At 50.6% G+C, this 18471-nt stretch overlaps 5 protein-coding genes across 5 annotated transcripts; 2 read left to right on the plus strand and 3 right to left on the minus strand.

Moving 5' to 3' along the window:
• Positions 1–2606: 2606 nt before the first annotated feature.
• Aud_006102 (uncharacterized protein) lies at positions 2607–3467 on the plus strand (the record flags this gene model as incomplete). Its single annotated transcript, XM_043291009.1, has 1 exon — positions 2607–3467. The coding sequence occupies one exon, from the start codon at positions 2607–2609 to the stop codon at positions 3465–3467; it is 861 nt and encodes a 286-aa protein (XP_043146944.1).
• Positions 3468–4021: 554 nt separating this feature from the next.
• On the minus strand, positions 4022–5477 carry Aud_006103 (AP-2 complex subunit mu; the record flags this gene model as incomplete). The annotated part of the gene is made up of 3 exons (XM_043291010.1): positions 4022–4028; positions 4079–5075; positions 5141–5477. 3 exons carry the CDS (start codon positions 5475–5477, stop codon positions 4022–4024), a joined length of 1341 nt encoding a protein of 446 aa, XP_043146945.1.
• A 579-nt stretch (positions 5478–6056) lies between these two features.
• Positions 6057–12057, minus strand: Aud_006104 (uncharacterized protein; the record flags this gene model as incomplete). The annotated part of the gene is made up of 4 exons (XM_043291011.1): positions 6057–7114; positions 8923–11457; positions 11510–11897; positions 12052–12057. 4 exons carry the CDS (start codon positions 12055–12057, stop codon positions 6057–6059), a joined length of 3987 nt encoding a protein of 1328 aa, XP_043146946.1.
• Positions 12058–14655: 2598 nt separating this feature from the next.
• Aud_006105 (single-stranded DNA-binding protein) lies at positions 14656–15297 on the plus strand (the record flags this gene model as incomplete). Its single annotated transcript, XM_043291012.1, has 3 exons — positions 14656–14948; positions 15075–15163; positions 15230–15297. The coding sequence occupies 3 exons, from the start codon at positions 14656–14658 to the stop codon at positions 15295–15297; spliced, it is 450 nt and encodes a 149-aa protein (XP_043146947.1).
• A 627-nt stretch (positions 15298–15924) lies between these two features.
• Positions 15925–17426, minus strand: Aud_006106 (pheromone receptor; the record flags this gene model as incomplete). The annotated part of the gene is made up of 3 exons (XM_043291013.1): positions 15925–16255; positions 16317–16812; positions 16865–17426. The coding sequence occupies 3 exons, from the start codon at positions 17424–17426 to the stop codon at positions 15925–15927; spliced, it is 1389 nt and encodes a 462-aa protein (XP_043146948.1).
• Positions 17427–18471: the final 1045 nt, after the last annotated feature.

Here is an 18471-nt window from a genome sequence, read left to right on the forward strand (position 1 = left end):
GGAGTCAGCCTTGTTACTACCTGGAAATGAGTGCCGCTAGGCGGTTTAGGATGTGCGTATAAGCATGATACTAGTTATGAGCTATACTCGACGAATAGCCCCGTGTGATGCGCATTGATTGAAAATCTGCAATGCAGCTCTCAAGGAGTTGCGAAGGCTGCCATGACAGTCGAGTAGCTCACCCATATGCCAATATTCAAGATTCAATGGGGCTGCGGGGCGTCACTGCATGTCTTGTATCATCGTGCTTGCGGAATGTTGACCATAGCTGTTGGCGAGTGGATCTAGATCCCTTGCATGGGTCGCGCCTGTTGAAGGCTGGGACTCGTTTGTCCGGGCGACGGGAGGATAGGAGTTTTCTTAGCTGTCACCCTAGACTCTGCCCTGGGTTCTGTCTCTGTTGCCTGACGATGTAAGCCCTTGACGCGTAACGCAGATGAATATTGCTCATTGAAAAGGGCAGCAAAGATTGTTTCACGCCCTGTGCTCCTTTCGTAGACTTGGCCCTCGAGGATCATGAATCTCTTTGTCTAGGATCGCCATCCTGGAGGTGCATGCCGTTGCTGTCTTTATTACGGGCCCTGTCACCAGGCAGTATGAAAGAGATTCATGCTTGTGGCTTTGAGCTAAGCATGATGTATGCTCCCAGAACCATAAGAATAATGCACTGTGAGCTGCAAGATGATGAATTATGGCCGTAAAGGATCAGGCAGCGCCACGAGCATATATTTGCATCCGGTCAGATCAAGCAAGGCCAATCATAACCATACAGGGTGTCCCTGGTTTCAATCAGGCAAATCCTGGCTGTGTATGTCTGGTGAAACACAAGGCTGAAGGGACAAAGGAGAGTCTCCGCCACCTAGAGAGGAACAAATTGATTAGAAGGTTATCAGGCTCAAGCACCTAAAGTGAGTTTCTCCACGAGCAAGAATGTGGATGTCTCGGAGAAGTAAGGGACAAGCGTGGGACTCCCGGATGGTGGGTTGATGGCTTGATACTATCGTGGTCCCTATCGATATCACCGATAAGATGGGATGGTACCCTTGCAGGTCGGCAGGGACTGAAGACATATTCCAGTACTACTCCGTACGGCAAGTAGCGAAGTTTTAGGCTCTCCACCGTTACTAGCTCAGTTGTCTTCATATTAACTAAGTGGAAATCGTGGCCGTGATCTCCAGGCATCGAGCCCCAAGAGTGTGCGTGTCAGTGCTGTTCTGATTGGTCAACGCGAAAACGCGAACTGAACGCGAGTCGACGCGCCTCGTGTCGTGTTTGTAATATTACCTGATTAGGAAACCGCGCGGTTCGGATGAATCCCGTATATGTGCACCAGAATTGGGAGAAGAAAGAGGACCGATGTGGATGGTGGATGAGTTGAGAGAAATGAGCAAGTCTACAGGGCTTAGGATGGTCTTTATTACTGCTGCTGGAGAGGATTGGGTTGAACCGCAGGATGCTATCCTAGAGGGAAAGAATGGAGGGACAATGTTCCCTGAGACCTCGAACCAGGGCATTCAGAGATACAGTTCTTCTCCCTGGTAACTTCTATTCAAGGTGATTTCATTGATTTCGAGAATTCTCTGGAAGGTGTTTTCATAACTGTCTTGGCCTGTAACCTCATCTTATGACACGCTAATAGAATGTCAACGAACATGCACATGCAGCTGCACATGCAATGCTCACCCGATCCTTCCGAGCGGCTCAGTCCAGGAAGCAATGACTTCATGGCGTGTCACCGGATGACCGTTGTCAATCGAAAATGTGGCTTGTTGCTGGGGACTATGATGCAAGGTCGAACTTTCATCCCTCTCCCCCTCGTGTCTCAGTTGGAGTCAATGAATATCATAGTGTATGTAGACAGGGACTGTAGATCAGACAGAGGGGGATAAGTAGTTCATGAATCTGGTGAAGGCAGCATCAATTCGAGCGGAACGAGGGAAATAAGACGGGGCCTTCATCCTGTCAGGAGACAGACATCAAGGAGCAGAAAGCGAACCAAGAGAAAAGGGACTTGGAGTCTTTGTCCTTTCAGAGAGTGCCCCAGCTTTCAACAACTGCAAAGAAAGCGCTTGAGGATTCTGCAGACACTTCTTTATTCATGATTCTAAAAATGTTCTTTGGGTATCCACAGCGTATCTGATATCTAATTTCCCTCCATATTTGATTGTTATTTAGCCTATCGCCGCTTGCGGAACTCCACTGTGTGACAGTGAACTGTGTCAGTGTCCCTCCCACTATCCACCAGGTTCCCTTCTTTCCCCCCCCAAAATTTAATTATCGCTACATTATTATTGTTTCCACCTCAACTCCCACAACTCTCTTCATCCTCCATCATTATTTCATCCACCAAATCAATCGCATATCTCGGAAACTATTCCATTCGACAGCGCTCATTTCGAAAACTATCGTCCACTCATTTTGATTTTCCTATCGCGTTTTACTGCCGACTGGACCTCCCCCGGCGCAAAACACTTCGCGCGCTGGCGCATTCCTCTGGCGCGCACCCACAGAGCCATTCCCTTCATTCAACACCACCACTATCAGATCTATCTATACAATCCTTCATTCCGTGTCGCTTGATACACTTGATATCCAACCTCGCAACCATGTTGCTCCCTTCTGCGCTTCCCTGCGACATGCGACGCTCCTCAACCCGGTCGCGCTTCACACCCAATCGCCTTTTCTCGACGCCTCCTCCGTCCGACAACGACTTCTTTCCATCAAGCAACGGGCTACTAGGAACCTGTCGCGCCCTTCAATCTCTTCTTAGTGGCTCTCCCGCACCGTCTTCGCGACGACCCAAACCAGAACGTCTCCAGAGTCCGTTCGCACTCGCATCTTCCACAACCTCCACGTCCTCCACACGGCCGCGAAAGCCAAAAACACAAACACGCTCCCGACCATCCTCTCCTAAACCATCACCAAAACCCTCTCGTGGCGCAAACAAGCGCACGCGCGCCAGCTACGAAGCCGACAGCGACGCAGACTCAGAAGTTCAGACACCGCGCGCTCGATTTTCCACCCCAAAGCGTCGACGCTACGTCCCCTACGATCTGCCCCTGGGTTTATCGCGATCAGACTTTTATTCTCTCAATTCACCACCAACCACACAATCGCCGCCCTCTGTGCAGCGACGGCCGCAAGAGCTTTGCGACGAGGTGCGCGCACCGCTGCCGCCCTCGCCGTCTCCCTCCTCGCAGTCGCAGTTTGATCCCGACGCAGCGCTACCGTCAATTGAAGAAATGGGGCCGGATTCATGGACCTCCGAAGATGACCGGCAACTTGTGGAGGTTGTCCTGGAAAAATTTCAGCTTTCCAAGCGCGACTGGGACGAGTGCGCGCGCCAACTCGGCAAGGATCAGGATAGCATTGGGCGTAGGTGGGAGGCACTCATTGGCGAGGGGAATGTGGGATTGCGACGCGGACGGCGGATGGTTCGCGGTCGAATCGACGAGAGTTGGCTATAGCAACTCTCTCTTCTGCTTCCATCGCCTTCGACTTTTGCCACGACTGAACTTGATACCTGATTCATGGATATACCTGTCTTCTATCCCATGTGCTATGTATTTTTACGACGTCCGTTCGACTCTACTTTCGACCATACCTATGTTTACGACAGTGGTTTGTATTATTTATTATCTTCCGGTTCTTCGGTGTTTGGTTATCTGCAATCGCGTCGTGAATTGTCTACCCGGCTTTTGACTGCGATCTATCCTCTCTGTATATTGTGCCGATGTATAATACTATTGAACATTCTATCTCATTATCTGATGTCATTCCGTGTGCAACCAGAACTTGTGATCTTTCTTTGTTCATTATGCGGTGCGTTCTTTGTCCAACCTCATGGCATAATGTAATTGTTCTCGTAAATGACTCGGGTTTATACAGAAAGTCTATTATCATATTTGTAGGACTTGAACTAAATAAGACCGGACATGCTGATGGTAGTGATGAAATGATCCGAACGCCAAACACCCAGCTCAATGATCGTAGCGAAGATGACGGGAATGCAGATGAAGCACTAGAATCTGCAAGTTCGTTAGTCACGCTCTTCGCGTAGTAGGGGAAGGAAAGGTACCTGATTTCATAACTGCCCGCACGAGTCATATACCGCACCCACTTGACACTACTGTAGTTGCTCTTCTCAAACACCTTGAGATACCGCACCAGCAACCCACTACTGGTAAACATCAACAGGCTAAACGACAGACTCAGCGGCGGCCGGCTCCACGCCTTCTGGTTCGTCATGCTGGTCAGCGTCGCCTCCGCCGTAAGCACGTACTCGCTGCCGCCCGAGAACCGCGCAATCTTCCAGACGATATTGTTATGCTCGGGCTCGTACTTGGCGCGGCCCTGGCTCGTCCGCTCGGTGGTCTTGGCCGTGTTCAGCGGCGTCGGGATGCGCACGACGACGTTCGTCGCGAACAGCTTCGAGCTGTAGTTCGCCTTGATGGCGACGCTGTACTCGACCTTGGTGGTGCCGACCTCGCGCACGATCGGGTGCACCTTGAAGGGGAGATTGACGTTCTCCGTGGCGCGGTACCGCATCAGCTCGAACTCGCCGTCCGGCGGCACAAACGAGATGATCCGGTCCGCGTCGAAGCGGCCCAGTTTGACGCACTGATGGAACTGGCAGTCTTCCAGCGTGACGGAGCCGGCGGCCGCGCGGGTCGCTTTGCCGCCGGAGGGGGCGTGCGAGGACGAGGACGAGCCTGCGCCGCCGCCGCCGCCGCCGCTGTCGCCGTCGAGGAGGAGGCGGTCGTTCAGCCCGAACTTGCACTCCGGGGTGCCGGAGAGGTAGGCGCGCATGACGATCTGGCCGGTGACGTCGGCGCGGAGCACGGTGCCCGTTGCGGACATGAGTAGGTTCACGTCCTCGATTACGTCCACAAAGGCTTCGTTCTTGCGGTATTTGACGTCTGCGCGGCGCCAGGAGAGCGCGCCGGTAGCTTGCATTGTGATCCGGCTCGAGTCGGTCGGATTGTTGACGATGGCGGACTTGACGCCCTCCGTTGTGATGTACATCTTGAGTGTGTCCGGGTCGGTGTTTTGGGGATAGCCAAAGTCGAGGATTTCTGGGAAAAAAAAAAAAAAGGTTATCCTCCACTCGGGCCTCTCCAGTTGAATGAGTACTACTCACCATCCAACAACTCATAAATCAAAACAAAGTTATTCTTGACGGCCTCCTCGTCAAATTTCCCAAAGTAACTCTTCCCCAGCAACACCAACCGGTACAGAAACTCAAACACCAATGCCGCGTTGGCATTGCTCTTGGTCACCGCCACCAGGTAGATATTCTCGTGCTTGACATGGCTGAATGTCGTCGATCCCAGCGTCAGAATGGGCGAGCGCACCTGGGGGTTGGAAATGACTTGGATGCGGAAGATGTCGGCCAGGCGCGGACGGCAGTCATTGCGAAAGGCGCGGAAGATGAGGTTCTCGCCTTTTTGGTTGAAGACGAGAATGCCGGAGAGCATTTTGAATATGGGGTCACTGGAAGGGGGAAAGGAGGGCGTCGGAATGGGTGCCCTGGCAGAAGGGAGGGATTAAATTGGGGATCTTGCCGGAGAAGCTCTCAGGATAAATTGGGGCCGAAGGTGGGGAAGTCGGTCAGTTTAGTCCAGAACATTTCTACCAAGCGAATACCATCAATAAAGTCGATCATTCATCAAATTACTGCCAAGTCTCACAATGTTATTAGCAAGTATTTACATGAAGTGTGAGGCTCCGTTGACGGTTGCTGCATAATTTAACAGCAGATAGCCTGGACACAACGCCGGACATGCATATGAACAGATCGGCATGTCCTCTGCAACAGATTTCAATCTCTAGGAGAAACAAGTCTGAAGTTGCGGATGTGGATATCATGAAGATGACAAGATCCAACAAGTAAAAAGCCCAGTATTCCGAATTCGCCTTCAAACCCGCTAGATATCACGCACAACGGCCGTTTCAGAGGGTATACAAGAATTAAAAAGAGGTATAAAGGTATTAAAATAAGAGGAAAGAGAAAGAAGACAAGGTCCCAGATGACAGTACACCTGACTTGTTGCAACTTAGAATCCAAGCCCAACGCCACTGCTTGGTCTCGTCCCCGGCAGTGACACACCCTCGCTGTGGATGATGCCAACCTTGGGATCCGGAATTTGGATGTCCAAAGACATGTATGCCGTCCGGCGCAGGCTCCATATATGTACCCCATCCTTCGCGCCGACCTCGCGATTCCACTTGTCAAGCCAATCCTCCACCCGTCGCAGATGGCTCTTGATACCAGAGGCACCGATATCTTCCCACAACCAACCTGTGACCAGACCCAGCGCGCCATCAACCAGATTGCGGAAACTGAACGGATCAAAGGCCTTAATGAGTTCGTCGTTCACCGTCGCAATCACCCGCCGAAACTCCTGTTCCGGTAGTAACGGGTCCAGAATCTCAGGATAGAGGTTCGAGAATGTCGGCGCCAGATCCCCCTTCACCATCCAATCGCGTCGTATTCGAATAATTCGAGTCGTGAGGTATTCGTGCGACCCGATGGGAACATGTGGATTGACATGAGGGTAGCAAGGATGCGCGGGGCCCCATGCCAACTCCTCCGCGACCTCAGCCTCTCCGCCGGTCGGTGGTGCACCAGTATTTGAGGGAATGGAGGCGATTTGCGATTGTGAACGAAGGGAAATCTGTGACGGTATATGGCGCGGACGATCCCCATGCAACGGTCCCAACGATCCCTGTCGATCAGCGAGTGTATCCTGGGCTAGATGGGCCCGTTCGGGAGACCTCAGGTCTTTTTCTTCTTGAGTACCATTGTTGCTGTGTTCCGCCTGTTCGGACATCTCCTGCAGAGCGGAATGGCGATCGAATGTGCCACTGCGCCTCTGCCCTCGAGGCACTGCGATGCTGGAGCGTCCACTCTCGGCCTCGCCCTGACTGCGCTCTACTACCAAGCTAGTTGGAGATTGTGACAACCGACTGCGGCGTCGTTCAGGGATGGTCAGAAGCGGATACGCGTCTCTGTGCGCTTCCAGAGGCAGGTGCTCGTCCGAGATCTGCAGCGGATGCGGGACGGTGACTGGAGTAATTCGGGGTACGTAATTGACTGGGTTAGCGAGTCGGACTGCGGGGGGTCGGAGTATGGTAGTGGTCAGCAATGAACGCGTCCGTTTTTGGAGTTGTTGTTGCCGGAGTGTGGGTTTTTTCAGGCTGTTTCGAGTGGGATATTCGGTAGACTGCGATGAGTATGATGAGGCACGACGGTCGGGCTCGAGAGAATGGTGCGTGTGATGGCGGTGGAGGCAAGTAGTGGAATTCTCTTCAGCCTCGGGCGATGATAGTATGTGCGAGTGTTCCCAGGCCGTTGAAGACGCCGTTTTGGGAACAAGGACTGAGCCACCGGACGACAGGGGTAGAGGAGCGGACGAAATGGTCGTCGCAATGGCTTAGGGGGAGGCCTGGATATTACCACTACTATCGCTAGTAGGAGCAATAATAATAGTAATAATAGGGATGATGACGGCGGAGGAGAGGAGAAAAAGGGCAGGCGGTGGTGTGCAGCTGGGGAGGCTGTGATTGGCGGACAAGACTCAGAAAGGGGCGAGGCAGGGGACATGGAAGGCCCGAGCAGTGCACAATGACATCGACGCGGTAGTCCCTCGATGTTGATGCCTGATGGTGTTTGAATTGATGCTCAGGATGATGGTGGTCAAGTGCGATAGTCAGAGAAAAGAGATGGAATGATCTAATCCGATTCGATTTGATTCGAATTGCTCTATATATCCGTAATTCTCAATGGTTTGTGAGCCAACCAGGTCTGTGTCTCAATAGAAGTGGTTCTCCCAACAAGACTGTACAGTTAGAGGGGAAAAAGGGAAGAGAAAAGAAATTCAAAGAAGAGAACAAGCAAAGACGCGACAACTGATATAGGTCGAAAATTTAAGAGCAGAGGTGGATAGTTAATAATGACCAAGACGATCCAATAGCCCAAGTAAGGCCCGAGAGACGCCTCAATTTTCTTTCCCCCATCTCCAAGGAACCTTAGTCTCTCCTGTATAAAGAAAGCTTCAAGGGTATGACGCTATGTATGTACTTTGTACTTCAGGAAATCCACGCTTACGACCTCCTATTATTGGTTATGAGTTCTTTAGTTGAATATAGGGACGTGGATGGCTGTTTCATTACCTGCATTCTGCCATGCAGTTCTCACCTGTCGAACGTCTCAGATTGGAATAGGAGCCACTTGTCACAGTCCTGCAGTTTTTCATACAGCAGGCATGTTTGTCTCTATCTAGTCTACCCCACGGGTAGAAACTGAGAAGGGAAAACACTGCTACAGTGCAGATTAGATTGATTTAACTATTTATTTATCACCATCACGGACTGTCCCCTGCCCTAAGCCCCTGGATTTGCTCCTATATTTGTCTGCCGGATCGCTCGGACAGATCGACTATTCCTTGCCAAACTATCTAATAGGTGCCTAAGGACTAGTACAAGTCGAATGGAAAAACGGGGCCCAGTGTATCGAAGTTTTTGATAGTGAGGCGTCCGGATCGTCCAGGATGCACTAGGTCATCCGAAGAATGGGTCTTTCTTGCGTAACTATCTCCCTGTTTGATTCATGGAACTGATCTAACCAGACGCTTTCCAAGGAACATAGGTAGTCAGGATCACTGTCTTGAAACTAAACATTATTTATTTATCACAGACATCAAGCTTGTTCCCGTGAAACATGTGTAAAGCTGAAACATCAGGTCTGGACTGCGCGTCTGTACGGAGTACCCTAGGGCGTAACTTTACCCCGGAGTATCCGGGATCATCTCTATCGGTCTATCTGTGTAAAAGTGCAGTGTTACCGCCCATTCATGCTCTGATTCGCCCTGGCTTGCATGCGTCGCATGGCTTCCCGATGCAAGTCGCTCATATTCCCACGCTGCATCCCGTCGGCTATCGCCCTGTCGAGATTCACTTGCAGGGAGGAGGCACTCCGCCCCGGTGCTACAAAAGGAAACGTAGCGTGAGGGCCAAAGCCTGCCCCGCCCATTGGTAGATCCTCTTTCGCCAAAGGATTGCGTTTACCCTTCAAGTTTTCCCGAATGGATTCTCTCCACGCGGCCATGACCGCTTGAGCATTTCCAGGCCGAGATACGCTTGATTGACTCCATTTCGGGGCTGACACTGGCATGCTTATGTGCGGGCTCTGGACTTTTTGTTGATGCAGCATTGCACGGCGACGAGAGAGGGGGATGTCATCCCCTGATTCGGGAAATGAAGTCGTCGGGGAACTCTGGGCCGAAGAATCCATTGAAACAGACTTCCTAGGGCTGTTCCGCGACGCCCATGGATCAAGGCTGAGACAAGTAGACGAAACCCGACTCCGCATCATATCCTCTCGTACTGCAAGGAGGGGTGGCGGCCCTTTCCATCTCGGTTTGGTGAGCCCAGGGTCCCCTTGAGGTTGTTCAGCCGGGATAGGTGGGCTGGATGCGACTGGGAGAGCATTATGCCCGGCGCCGTAGGACACCGGGCTTGGGAGAGGGGTGGTGGACGATAAGATGATTGTGGAAGGTACTCCTGACGTCCTGTCCACTGGTTGAGCTTCTCCAACTCTTTGTGGACTGATAGCCGAAATTGTGCGCAGCCTGTAGTCGTTATATATTTGCTGACTCTCATTTGCGCTCTGCTGCTCTTTTCCGGTGCTGGCACGCGAATTGGCAGCAGGTTGTGGTTGCGCAGTGAGAGGTGTTTGCAACAGCGCCTCGACATTGACAGGAGCAGGAGCCTCTTCAGCCTCTATAGGGCTTTCTGCTGCATCCTTTGTGATAGGCTCGATAGGTTCTGGCTCGGGAATTTCTGCATCACAAAGATGCTTGGCCCATTCATTCGTGCGATAGGTCTGGACTACCCTCGATGTCCGCTCCGGAAGATGTCTCACTGTTTTGGCGTCCAGTTTGGGCTTTTCCGGTTTCCGTTTATTCTTTGGTTTGGAATGCGACGGCGAGGGTCGCTGGCTCTCGAATTCAGCACTAACTTGGCTTTGACGGTTCTCTGTGCCTGGTGGGGTCTTCAATGAGGTATGTTCTCCTGGAACTTGAAGATTCTGCTCCTCCGGGCGGCCAGTTTTCGTATTTTCTTCGATCGAATTTGTGTCATTGCAGTCTGCAGTCTCGGCTATGGCGTTTGTCTGTAAAACTTTGGGGGTCTCTAAAGACTGTCGTTGTGTTCTCCCAGAGGCCTCTTCTGCCTTCGCATCGGCTCGAGAAGGCAATGGTGGACAAACTCCATCAGCTTGCGTCGTTGACTCTTCGTCCTCTGTCTTCTTGCTATCCGGCCGAGACTCAAGTCCTTGCAGACTTCCCCCATTGTCATCAGATGGATGACTTTCGTTCTGGCCAACGTCTTGAGCCTCTGTTTTCAATTGCTTCTGTATCATGCTATCTGTAGAAGTGTCTCTTCCTTCCACATTGAGCAAGCCTTCCTCCTCTCCATGAGCGTCCGTTTCTTGCACAAGGACTAATTCCTGTTTGGCGAGGCATTCTTCTTCACCTTCGATTCCTTCACCTTTATCGACTTCCACGTTGCTGTTGCGTCTATCAGAGGGAATGGCAGTTCCTTGCACCGCTATTTCAGGCTCCGAGTGAGTCTTGACCGCATCCTCGTGCGATTCAATTTCAACGCTATGACAATCCGAGCTTCTGTCACTGCGGTCATCCATAGCGCTTTGTGCAGATACCAACGACTTGTCATCAATATGCGCGAGGGCTTCTTGTGATGGTGCAGGTCTCAGGCTGCTCTGTATAGACATCCTCTTCCAGAGTGTCATTCCGGAGAAGCGCTTCGAGCGTACCGTCGCGGTGTCTGAGCCAGCCATGGCAGTCACATCAGATTCCTTGTCATCTATCATTCTCGCCGCGGCGGCCCCGTCAAAGACCTTGAACGGCATTGGATATGCGCCATCAGTTGTCTTCTCAGTCGTGTCTCCATCTCTCTCGACTTCAGTATTTCCTGTAGCCCGAGTCGCATCTGAGAATGAATCCTCACTTCCCTCCTGTTTTCTACAGTCAGAGCAGCGATAGGAGACCTGGGATGAACCGGAAACGCTGTTGACGTCGGCCACGTCCCCCTTCTCAAGATCCTCCTTATCTGCAGCACATTGAGTGCCGTCTCCAAGCTCCGGCATGAGCTTTGCTTCCACATTCGCGTATTGAGCTTCCCATGCTTGTCTTTCCCGCATGTTATTCTCCTCGAGCCTGCGGGCCACTTCATCTTCGGCCTCTTCTTTCCTCTTCTCTTCCTCATTCTTGACAGCTTCCTCCTTGCTTCGCTTCTCTCTGATCACTTTCCACAGTCTGAGCTGCGACACAACACCTAAGATAGCAACAATCACTGTGACCGCAAGCTCTACCCGGATATTGCGAGTGATTGGGTAGGTTTCAGTCCCCAGAGGGAATACATCTTCGTTGAGTCCTTATGAAAAGTGAGTAGGATTGTGGGTGACAACAACACACGCCGCACTTACCCCATATATAGAGCCAGAACTCTTTCAATCCAGCCCGGCTGTAGCAGTCAATTCCCAAGGCAACAGCCGTACCTCCCGAAACGCCAGCTGACACTATCAACCCATAAGGACGCGTGTGATGACTAAAGGACAAGGCGTAGAATGCGACAGAGATTGCGCCGATGAACCCGGCTTTGGCATTTGTGTCCGTGAGAAGTCCTCCCGGCCTTAGGCAAAGAAGCCACATGCTGACACAGAACCCTCCCAGAAGGCATCCAAGCCCTTCTGTCAATTCCTTGAACACAATGGAAAGCGCTCCAAATGTCACTCCCGTGAAGAAAATTGCCACGAGATACGCTCCTTGTACCGCCACACGCACAGGAGAGTTCATCACATATACAATCAAGACCTGATTCGTCAGTGAACAGTGCGACTAGGCTTGTCAAGCGATAGGCTTACCGTCACTCCTAAGCTTGTAAGAAAGGCGGCAGATAAGAAAACTTGAACCCTGGGTCAGATATGTTAGCTCAGAGGACTCTTTACAGGCGGGATTCCGACGGTACTACCATGAATTACGTATTCCTATCAATGCAAGAATGGCTCCCGTAGCAATAAGGATAAAGCCGCCAACCCCAAACGCTGGAGTGACCTGGGGCTCAAGCGGAAGGGCGCCAGGCGCGGGCGTAACTGTTCCATCTTCTCAAGATTAGCTTTTAGAGGTCCCAGTAAGGAAGGATGCACCCACTCTCAGAAACAGTTGATGTGTTGAGCGACACGATAGTCGTTGATGCCGGCGCGGTAGTATTTGAAGTGGTTGTGGAGTTCACTCTGACTGTCGTATGGTTTACTGCGCTCGTTGCTGAACCGCTTGGAGCTTGGTTCCCTGATATTGTCGTAGTAGGCGATTCGTCTCGGACTTCTAGAGCACGAACTGGCAGGATTTTATCGCGCCCAACATGCGGTATTGATGCTGCAAAAACAGATGACCGAGATATAATGCAGACAACCAAAGCAAGGAGAGGCAGCAATCTCATTTTGACAGCGAGGGTGAGTTTGTAATGATCTCAAACGCGATCGATAGAGACAATTGCCGAAGTTAGCAGGCTGGTGACGCTGACGAGTACTTCTGAGATAGTGTCGACAGATCTTTCCTATTGTTCTTCACATACTTTGGCCCCTAAGTTCACCGTGAGCAATGGCCATCAAGAACAACATTAACCGGTGCCAAAGCTGCGCTTTTACTTTGGAGTAAACGTGACGGTCAATTTTCGAACAAGCTGGGAGACGAAAAAGAGATCTAAGTCTTTCCAGACATATATGTACTGATATACATCATATCGCCCTTCTCGGCGTGACCGCCCCGAAAGTGAAAAGCAGCGTCCTTATGGCCTAGGTGCTCAGAGAGCTGGCAATAATATTTTGTAGGGATAAACTCCCTAGTCGGTACACCGAATCATGCAAATGAGAGACGCACGGCAGACTGGGCGCATCGAAAAGCGAGCTGTTCCACTGAATGGGGATTTAAAAAAAAAAAGCGAATAATTGCATCGTCGGGGGCCATGCGTGATAATTGTTTTTTCTAGGCAGGGATCTACGATCAGTATCTCGCAAAAGCGATAAAACTAACGATCAGAGAGCCACAGTGAGCCACGTAACCCCCTATGAGGCATGTCCTTACCAGCGGTCAGGTAATGGGCTTCTTGCAGACAATCATTCCAGGGTTCTGTGCATGATCTGAGCTTGTGAAAGAAGGTTAATGTAATCTGCAAGGAAGGAGTCTCGAATTCCCTGACCCTGTCCCTTGGGCAATCGAGGGGTCGGCTATCGGTGTTTTTATGACGACAATCATTGGATAATTGTTCAAGGGATTCAATATCAACATGGCCTGCTATCACTACAAGTGAATACCTGTGGCGTTAATTTCACATTCCAGGCGGTATGACAGGTTGATTTGGACAGTCAAGAGTAGCGTAAGTATTCAGAATCTGATTCACAACAACAGTGCGAATATGACTCGCGCAGCAAATGACATGATGAGGAGTCATATCGGATTTGAGGATGGATGCAGTACGCATGGAGCCAGTAGCAAGTCCAGCTCAAGTGTTTCACACTGGCCAGTTCATCTTTAGCGAGGACCCAAACCGATTAGATAACCTTCGCGTCTAGAGTGGGCCTTGCTATGGTCGTCATCTCTGTTGATCAGGCTAGTATCGTTAGCCTTCATTAGTTAGGACAGTAGGATGATCTGCTGCATGGAATGACAGGTCTGATCTCTCGGCTTTCCTAGGCGCCGGGACTGTCTTTTGAGAAGTGGGCATTCCGCCGCTTTTATCTTCTGATTGTTCGTTGGAATCGTCTTTAATTTCCGACTTAGTTATTTATTGAATATGCTTAGCCGAGTTATCCATTGTTTCCACAGCAGCGGGATTGCGACAATTGGTTCTCTGAGGTTGAAAATAATGCCAGGGAAATGCCGAGAAATCGGTATGTATTAAGATTTCCAAGGTTGGCAGCAGGATAACAATAGCGGGACGCACGACCGATGCAGCAATGAGTCCGAAAAGGCGGAAGCTGAAGGTCTACTACTTGAATAGCTTGTACTTGAACAATCGTAGTTGCACGTACTCGTTCGCAGTTCCCTTCGTGAACAAAGGCGCTGGCAGTGTCCTGCATTTGACATCTCACAGTGGAGTCGCGCGAGAAACAACCACTATGTTTGGGCTCATTGAACTACTTCCGCGTTAGATATCCTTTTGGCTTGTCCGAGGTCTGGGTAATCTGGTGGACACCTATGAAGGCATGCATAGGTAGCTCCATGCCAGAAGAAGATTAAATGGACAAATTCGGATTCTGAAAAATTGCTGCTCCGAATAGACCCCAGAGATGAATTAACATCCAATAAATTAGCGTAAAAGAAGCAAGTTCTCGCTTAGTAAATATTGTGCAACGATTATCAGAGGTACTTCGTAGGAATAGACATAGGATAAACACTCCTTAGTATATCCGTCTTCACGTGACTTTCACCGCGCGCATCATCGCGGAGTCGGGAGAGGACCACTATCGACCATCATTAGCACCTACAAGGTATCATTCTTCCTCAACGTTCCCTACCTATTCATTACTATCTCAAGCTCAAATTAACATATTTTCCATCCATTCAGAGCGACATGTCTGCCTTCAACTCGTCTCTTCGCCCCTTCCTGCGCGCCTCTTCCGGTGCAGCTCTCTCCGCACGCTCTTTCAGCACCTCCTCGCCGCGCTCAATTGCACGCATGATCATCACTGGCCGTCTCGCTGCCGAGCCCGAGCTGCACGCCACCTCAACCGGTCAAGACGTCATCAAATATGCGGTGGGCACTTCCTATGGCAAAGGGGATAATCGGCAGACCAGCTGGTTCCGCGTCTCGAGCTTCCAGCCAGAGGGTTCGCAGCGAGATTTCATTCTCAGCCTGCCGAAGGGGTGAGTATTTCCGCTTATCATACTTGCAGCTCTATCTGTGTTACCTGTGTACCCAGCGCATTTTGGGTTATAGTTGCAGACTGAGAGCACTTTGCGTCTGATGTTGATCGTTTCTTGTTCTACCAGAACCCTTGTGTACGTTGAAGGCGATGCCACCATGCGTTCGTACGAAGACGCAGATGGCAAGAGACAGCCCGCCCTGAGCATTGTGCAACGTAAGCCAGCTATCTATTCATGCACCTCCATGTGAGAAGAATCCATACTGATGCATGCCGGTATAGGGACGCTGGAGGTCCTCAAACGCCCGTACAACCCCGACGCTGCTGATTCTGAAACTTCTTCCCAATAATCGGCTTAGAGGACAATTGGGGACAGAAGAGAAATGATCGGTGGGGTAGGGTTTTTGGTTCCTGTTTCCTGTTGGGGGTAGATCGCTCTTCGTTAAGAATCTTGTCTGACATCTCCGCTTTGTCGGTGAAGCCGACAGTTGGCTGCCGCTCCCTTTGACTTGCATGTATTGTAGTTGCCGTGCTGTACCAATATACCCTTGAATGACACTACTTTGACCGTCCGCTCTTAAGTTGGCTTCTTTTTTTCTTAATCTATTGAGTGTTCTTCCATTGCGGTGGCAAGAGACACAGTCATTTCGAGTCCCCATCGTCTGTTATTGCCTGATTCTGCTAGTGTTGACTGCAATTTACGGAGACTGGAAGGAAAGAATTACCCTGTATGTTGATGTATGGTTCTAATTTGGAGGATTAAAGAATCTCAGAAAGGAAATATATTACTGCGTATCTGCTCTAGTTAATATGACAAAAGGAATGGAACGAGTTGTCAGTCAGAAGAAGATGACTTTCCTATCGCATATCCAAGGTGTCCACATGAAGGACCCATTGGTGAACCCCACACATGCCGCACATGCTATGTTTCTTGTGAGACTGTGGATCGGAGGACTTGTGCTCTTAGCGGGTGAAGCTCACACCTGCAGCTCACTCTCTTGACTAATCACTTGCTTAACGCGAATAGAATCCGGTCCGACTGGGGCATGTATGAAGTCACTACTACCACGGCTCTGGCTCGTACCGGCCCAGGCGTTAGTGGAAACTGTGGTGGCTGGAACGGAAAATGTTGGGTCAGAGGTCGCTGTTTCCCGGACTGAAAGGAATGTGCGCCTCAAGAGACACCCCGGAAGCGAGACCCAGCGCGACCTTGTTGTATAGGAACTCTCTTGTCGGGGCGCGGCACCCTTTTCGATATCCTCGTGGCTGGAGGTGATCTTCCCGCTCGTGGTAGAGTCGGTCGTTGTTCTGGGACTGTATTAGCATGAAGATAAATCAGGTGTCGGTGATGACAGAAGATAGCCCTTACCCCGTTCCAGAGGACTGCTTCCTAGAAGACAGCAATTTCGCACGGCTCGCTGTAAACCCTTCAGTAATGGATGCCGAGGTGTCTTGCGACAAAGTACGCAAACCAGAAAGGCATCTCCCCAGGCCCGGGAGACATAGAGCGGATTGGTACAATCTCAAAGCATCTTTGCAGCATCCGAAAAATATGAAAAGCACGTATGCCGCAGCGATAGGAATCCAGCGGTCAAAGAAGACTTGACCTTGCGTTGGAATCTTGAGAATGATGCTCCATGGTGAGTGTGGCCCATGGAGGCGGCTCCACGAGTATGGATGCCAGGGCAAATTGTACATAAGATTGCGATAGACAACGTAAGCCTGAATTGGCAGAATAGTGCAAAGCATGATGCACGCAAGGAAAAATAGACGCAGGAATTTGGACTTGTTCAGATGGCTGTTGGCAGAGTTGAGTATGTCCCCAAACTGGCTTCGATATTTGTGAAGGCGATAAAGGGTTATCCCTGTGTGGTCGTCAGTCATGAGCAGAGAAGCATGGCGGTGCCTTATTCATACCGCAATAGGAAGCAGCCAGAAGGCAGATTATAGGAGGCCAGATGAACGCTAGCACAAGGCTCGCCCAGCTTTGATCAAAGTTGTTGACGCACCCTGAAATACCGAAGATCAAGTATCGGCTCCTTTGGTAGACAATATGTGTAATCATTGCAATCACCGGGATGACCACACAGAATGACATATCCATCAGACGGTTACGCCAACGCTGGCTGGTGCTGGGGACGAGCATAGCCCGTCTGGTGTCGAGCACAGAGGCCAAGCTTCGGAAGATACACACCAGAGTCCCCGGTACGGCGACATAGCTCGCTATCATCACCTTGGTCTCGATATCACAAAGACCCTGACCATCCCACCATGAATCGACATCGTCGGTTGGCCAGATAAGTGCATTGATAATGTTGAAGATGTTGCTGATAAGAAACCAGCAAATGAGGGCAGTAGCAGGGAAATTACGGTTCTTCCAGTGTAAGATGATCGGAGGAATACTGACAACAACTGCGATGGAGGATAGCACGGGGAGGACCACAGCCTGCGTGCTACGTTCTGTTGTAGCTGAGTCCATCACAGAGACTGCCTTTTAGAGGCAAACACGCTTTGCCTTAAAGATTCTGATCGAGATGCCGATATCGTGCACAAATGCTTCTTCTGTGGATCGAATCGACGGCGAGTTTCTTGAAGTCTGAAAGGCAGGAGCAATGAGCCAGCACTGCTCAGTTAAAGGAAGGAAATCACAAGTAGTATCTGAAGAGGTACACAGGGGGGCAGCAAGAGACAGGAGGAAAAGTCGTATGTCTTATTGAGGACGAAGATCCCGAGCGAAGACTGAGTGTAGATTGCGGAAGCCCTCCACTCCCCCTCTCTGTTGAGACAGTCATTTCAGAAGATCTCAGCAGGTGGAGAATATGCGAATAGACAGCAATGGAGCTGAGAAGTGAAGAAAAAATTAAGGGCGTGTTTGACGCATATGGGGAGGGAGAGCAAGTAATTCAGTCAATGACTTCATCCATGACGGTGCCGGGTGGGCTTATGTCGAGATCCACTGCAACCTGAACAAAGTCATCACCCGACTATTGAGAAGATCGACTTGAATAAAGAATGGTGAAGACAAAGTCAGACAGAATGGGCTTTCTAAGCTCTTTCTGAGGCGGCGATGGATGGAAGAGTCACTGGGATATCGGCCAGCGGATACTGGAACCATTCCCTTTTCGGGTGTCAATAAGCCCGCTGTTTGCCATCATCAACAGACTCAACACAATCGACTGCTGAGGACCCCTAGTCTGGCCCGGTTCGAAGGCCTTTTTGCCCCTGGGATGCGGTCAGTCGCTGTGAGACTTCGACTCCTGGTTTCACAGAAAGCATACAACGGCATCTTGTGTCGTCGATAAGGAATGTCCATATGATGGTCCCGACAAATCAACAGGCGGCTGGATGCCATCATAAGATCACACGCAGCTATCCAGGGATTGGAGACGGTATAGTACCTCTCATAGGCCTTTTTCTCCTTTTTGTGTTATAAGGAGCGAGGTAATGCCTACTCCCGCGTAGTAATATATGACTGTCATGACATGGCTAACCCGACATCTCCAAGCCTAGAAGAAAGGAAAGGA

This window comes from Aspergillus udagawae (assembly GCF_001078395.1).
Source record: "Aspergillus udagawae IFM 46973 DNA, scaffold_4, whole genome shotgun sequence".
Taxonomy (NCBI): domain Eukaryota; kingdom Fungi; phylum Ascomycota; class Eurotiomycetes; order Eurotiales; family Aspergillaceae; genus Aspergillus; species Aspergillus udagawae.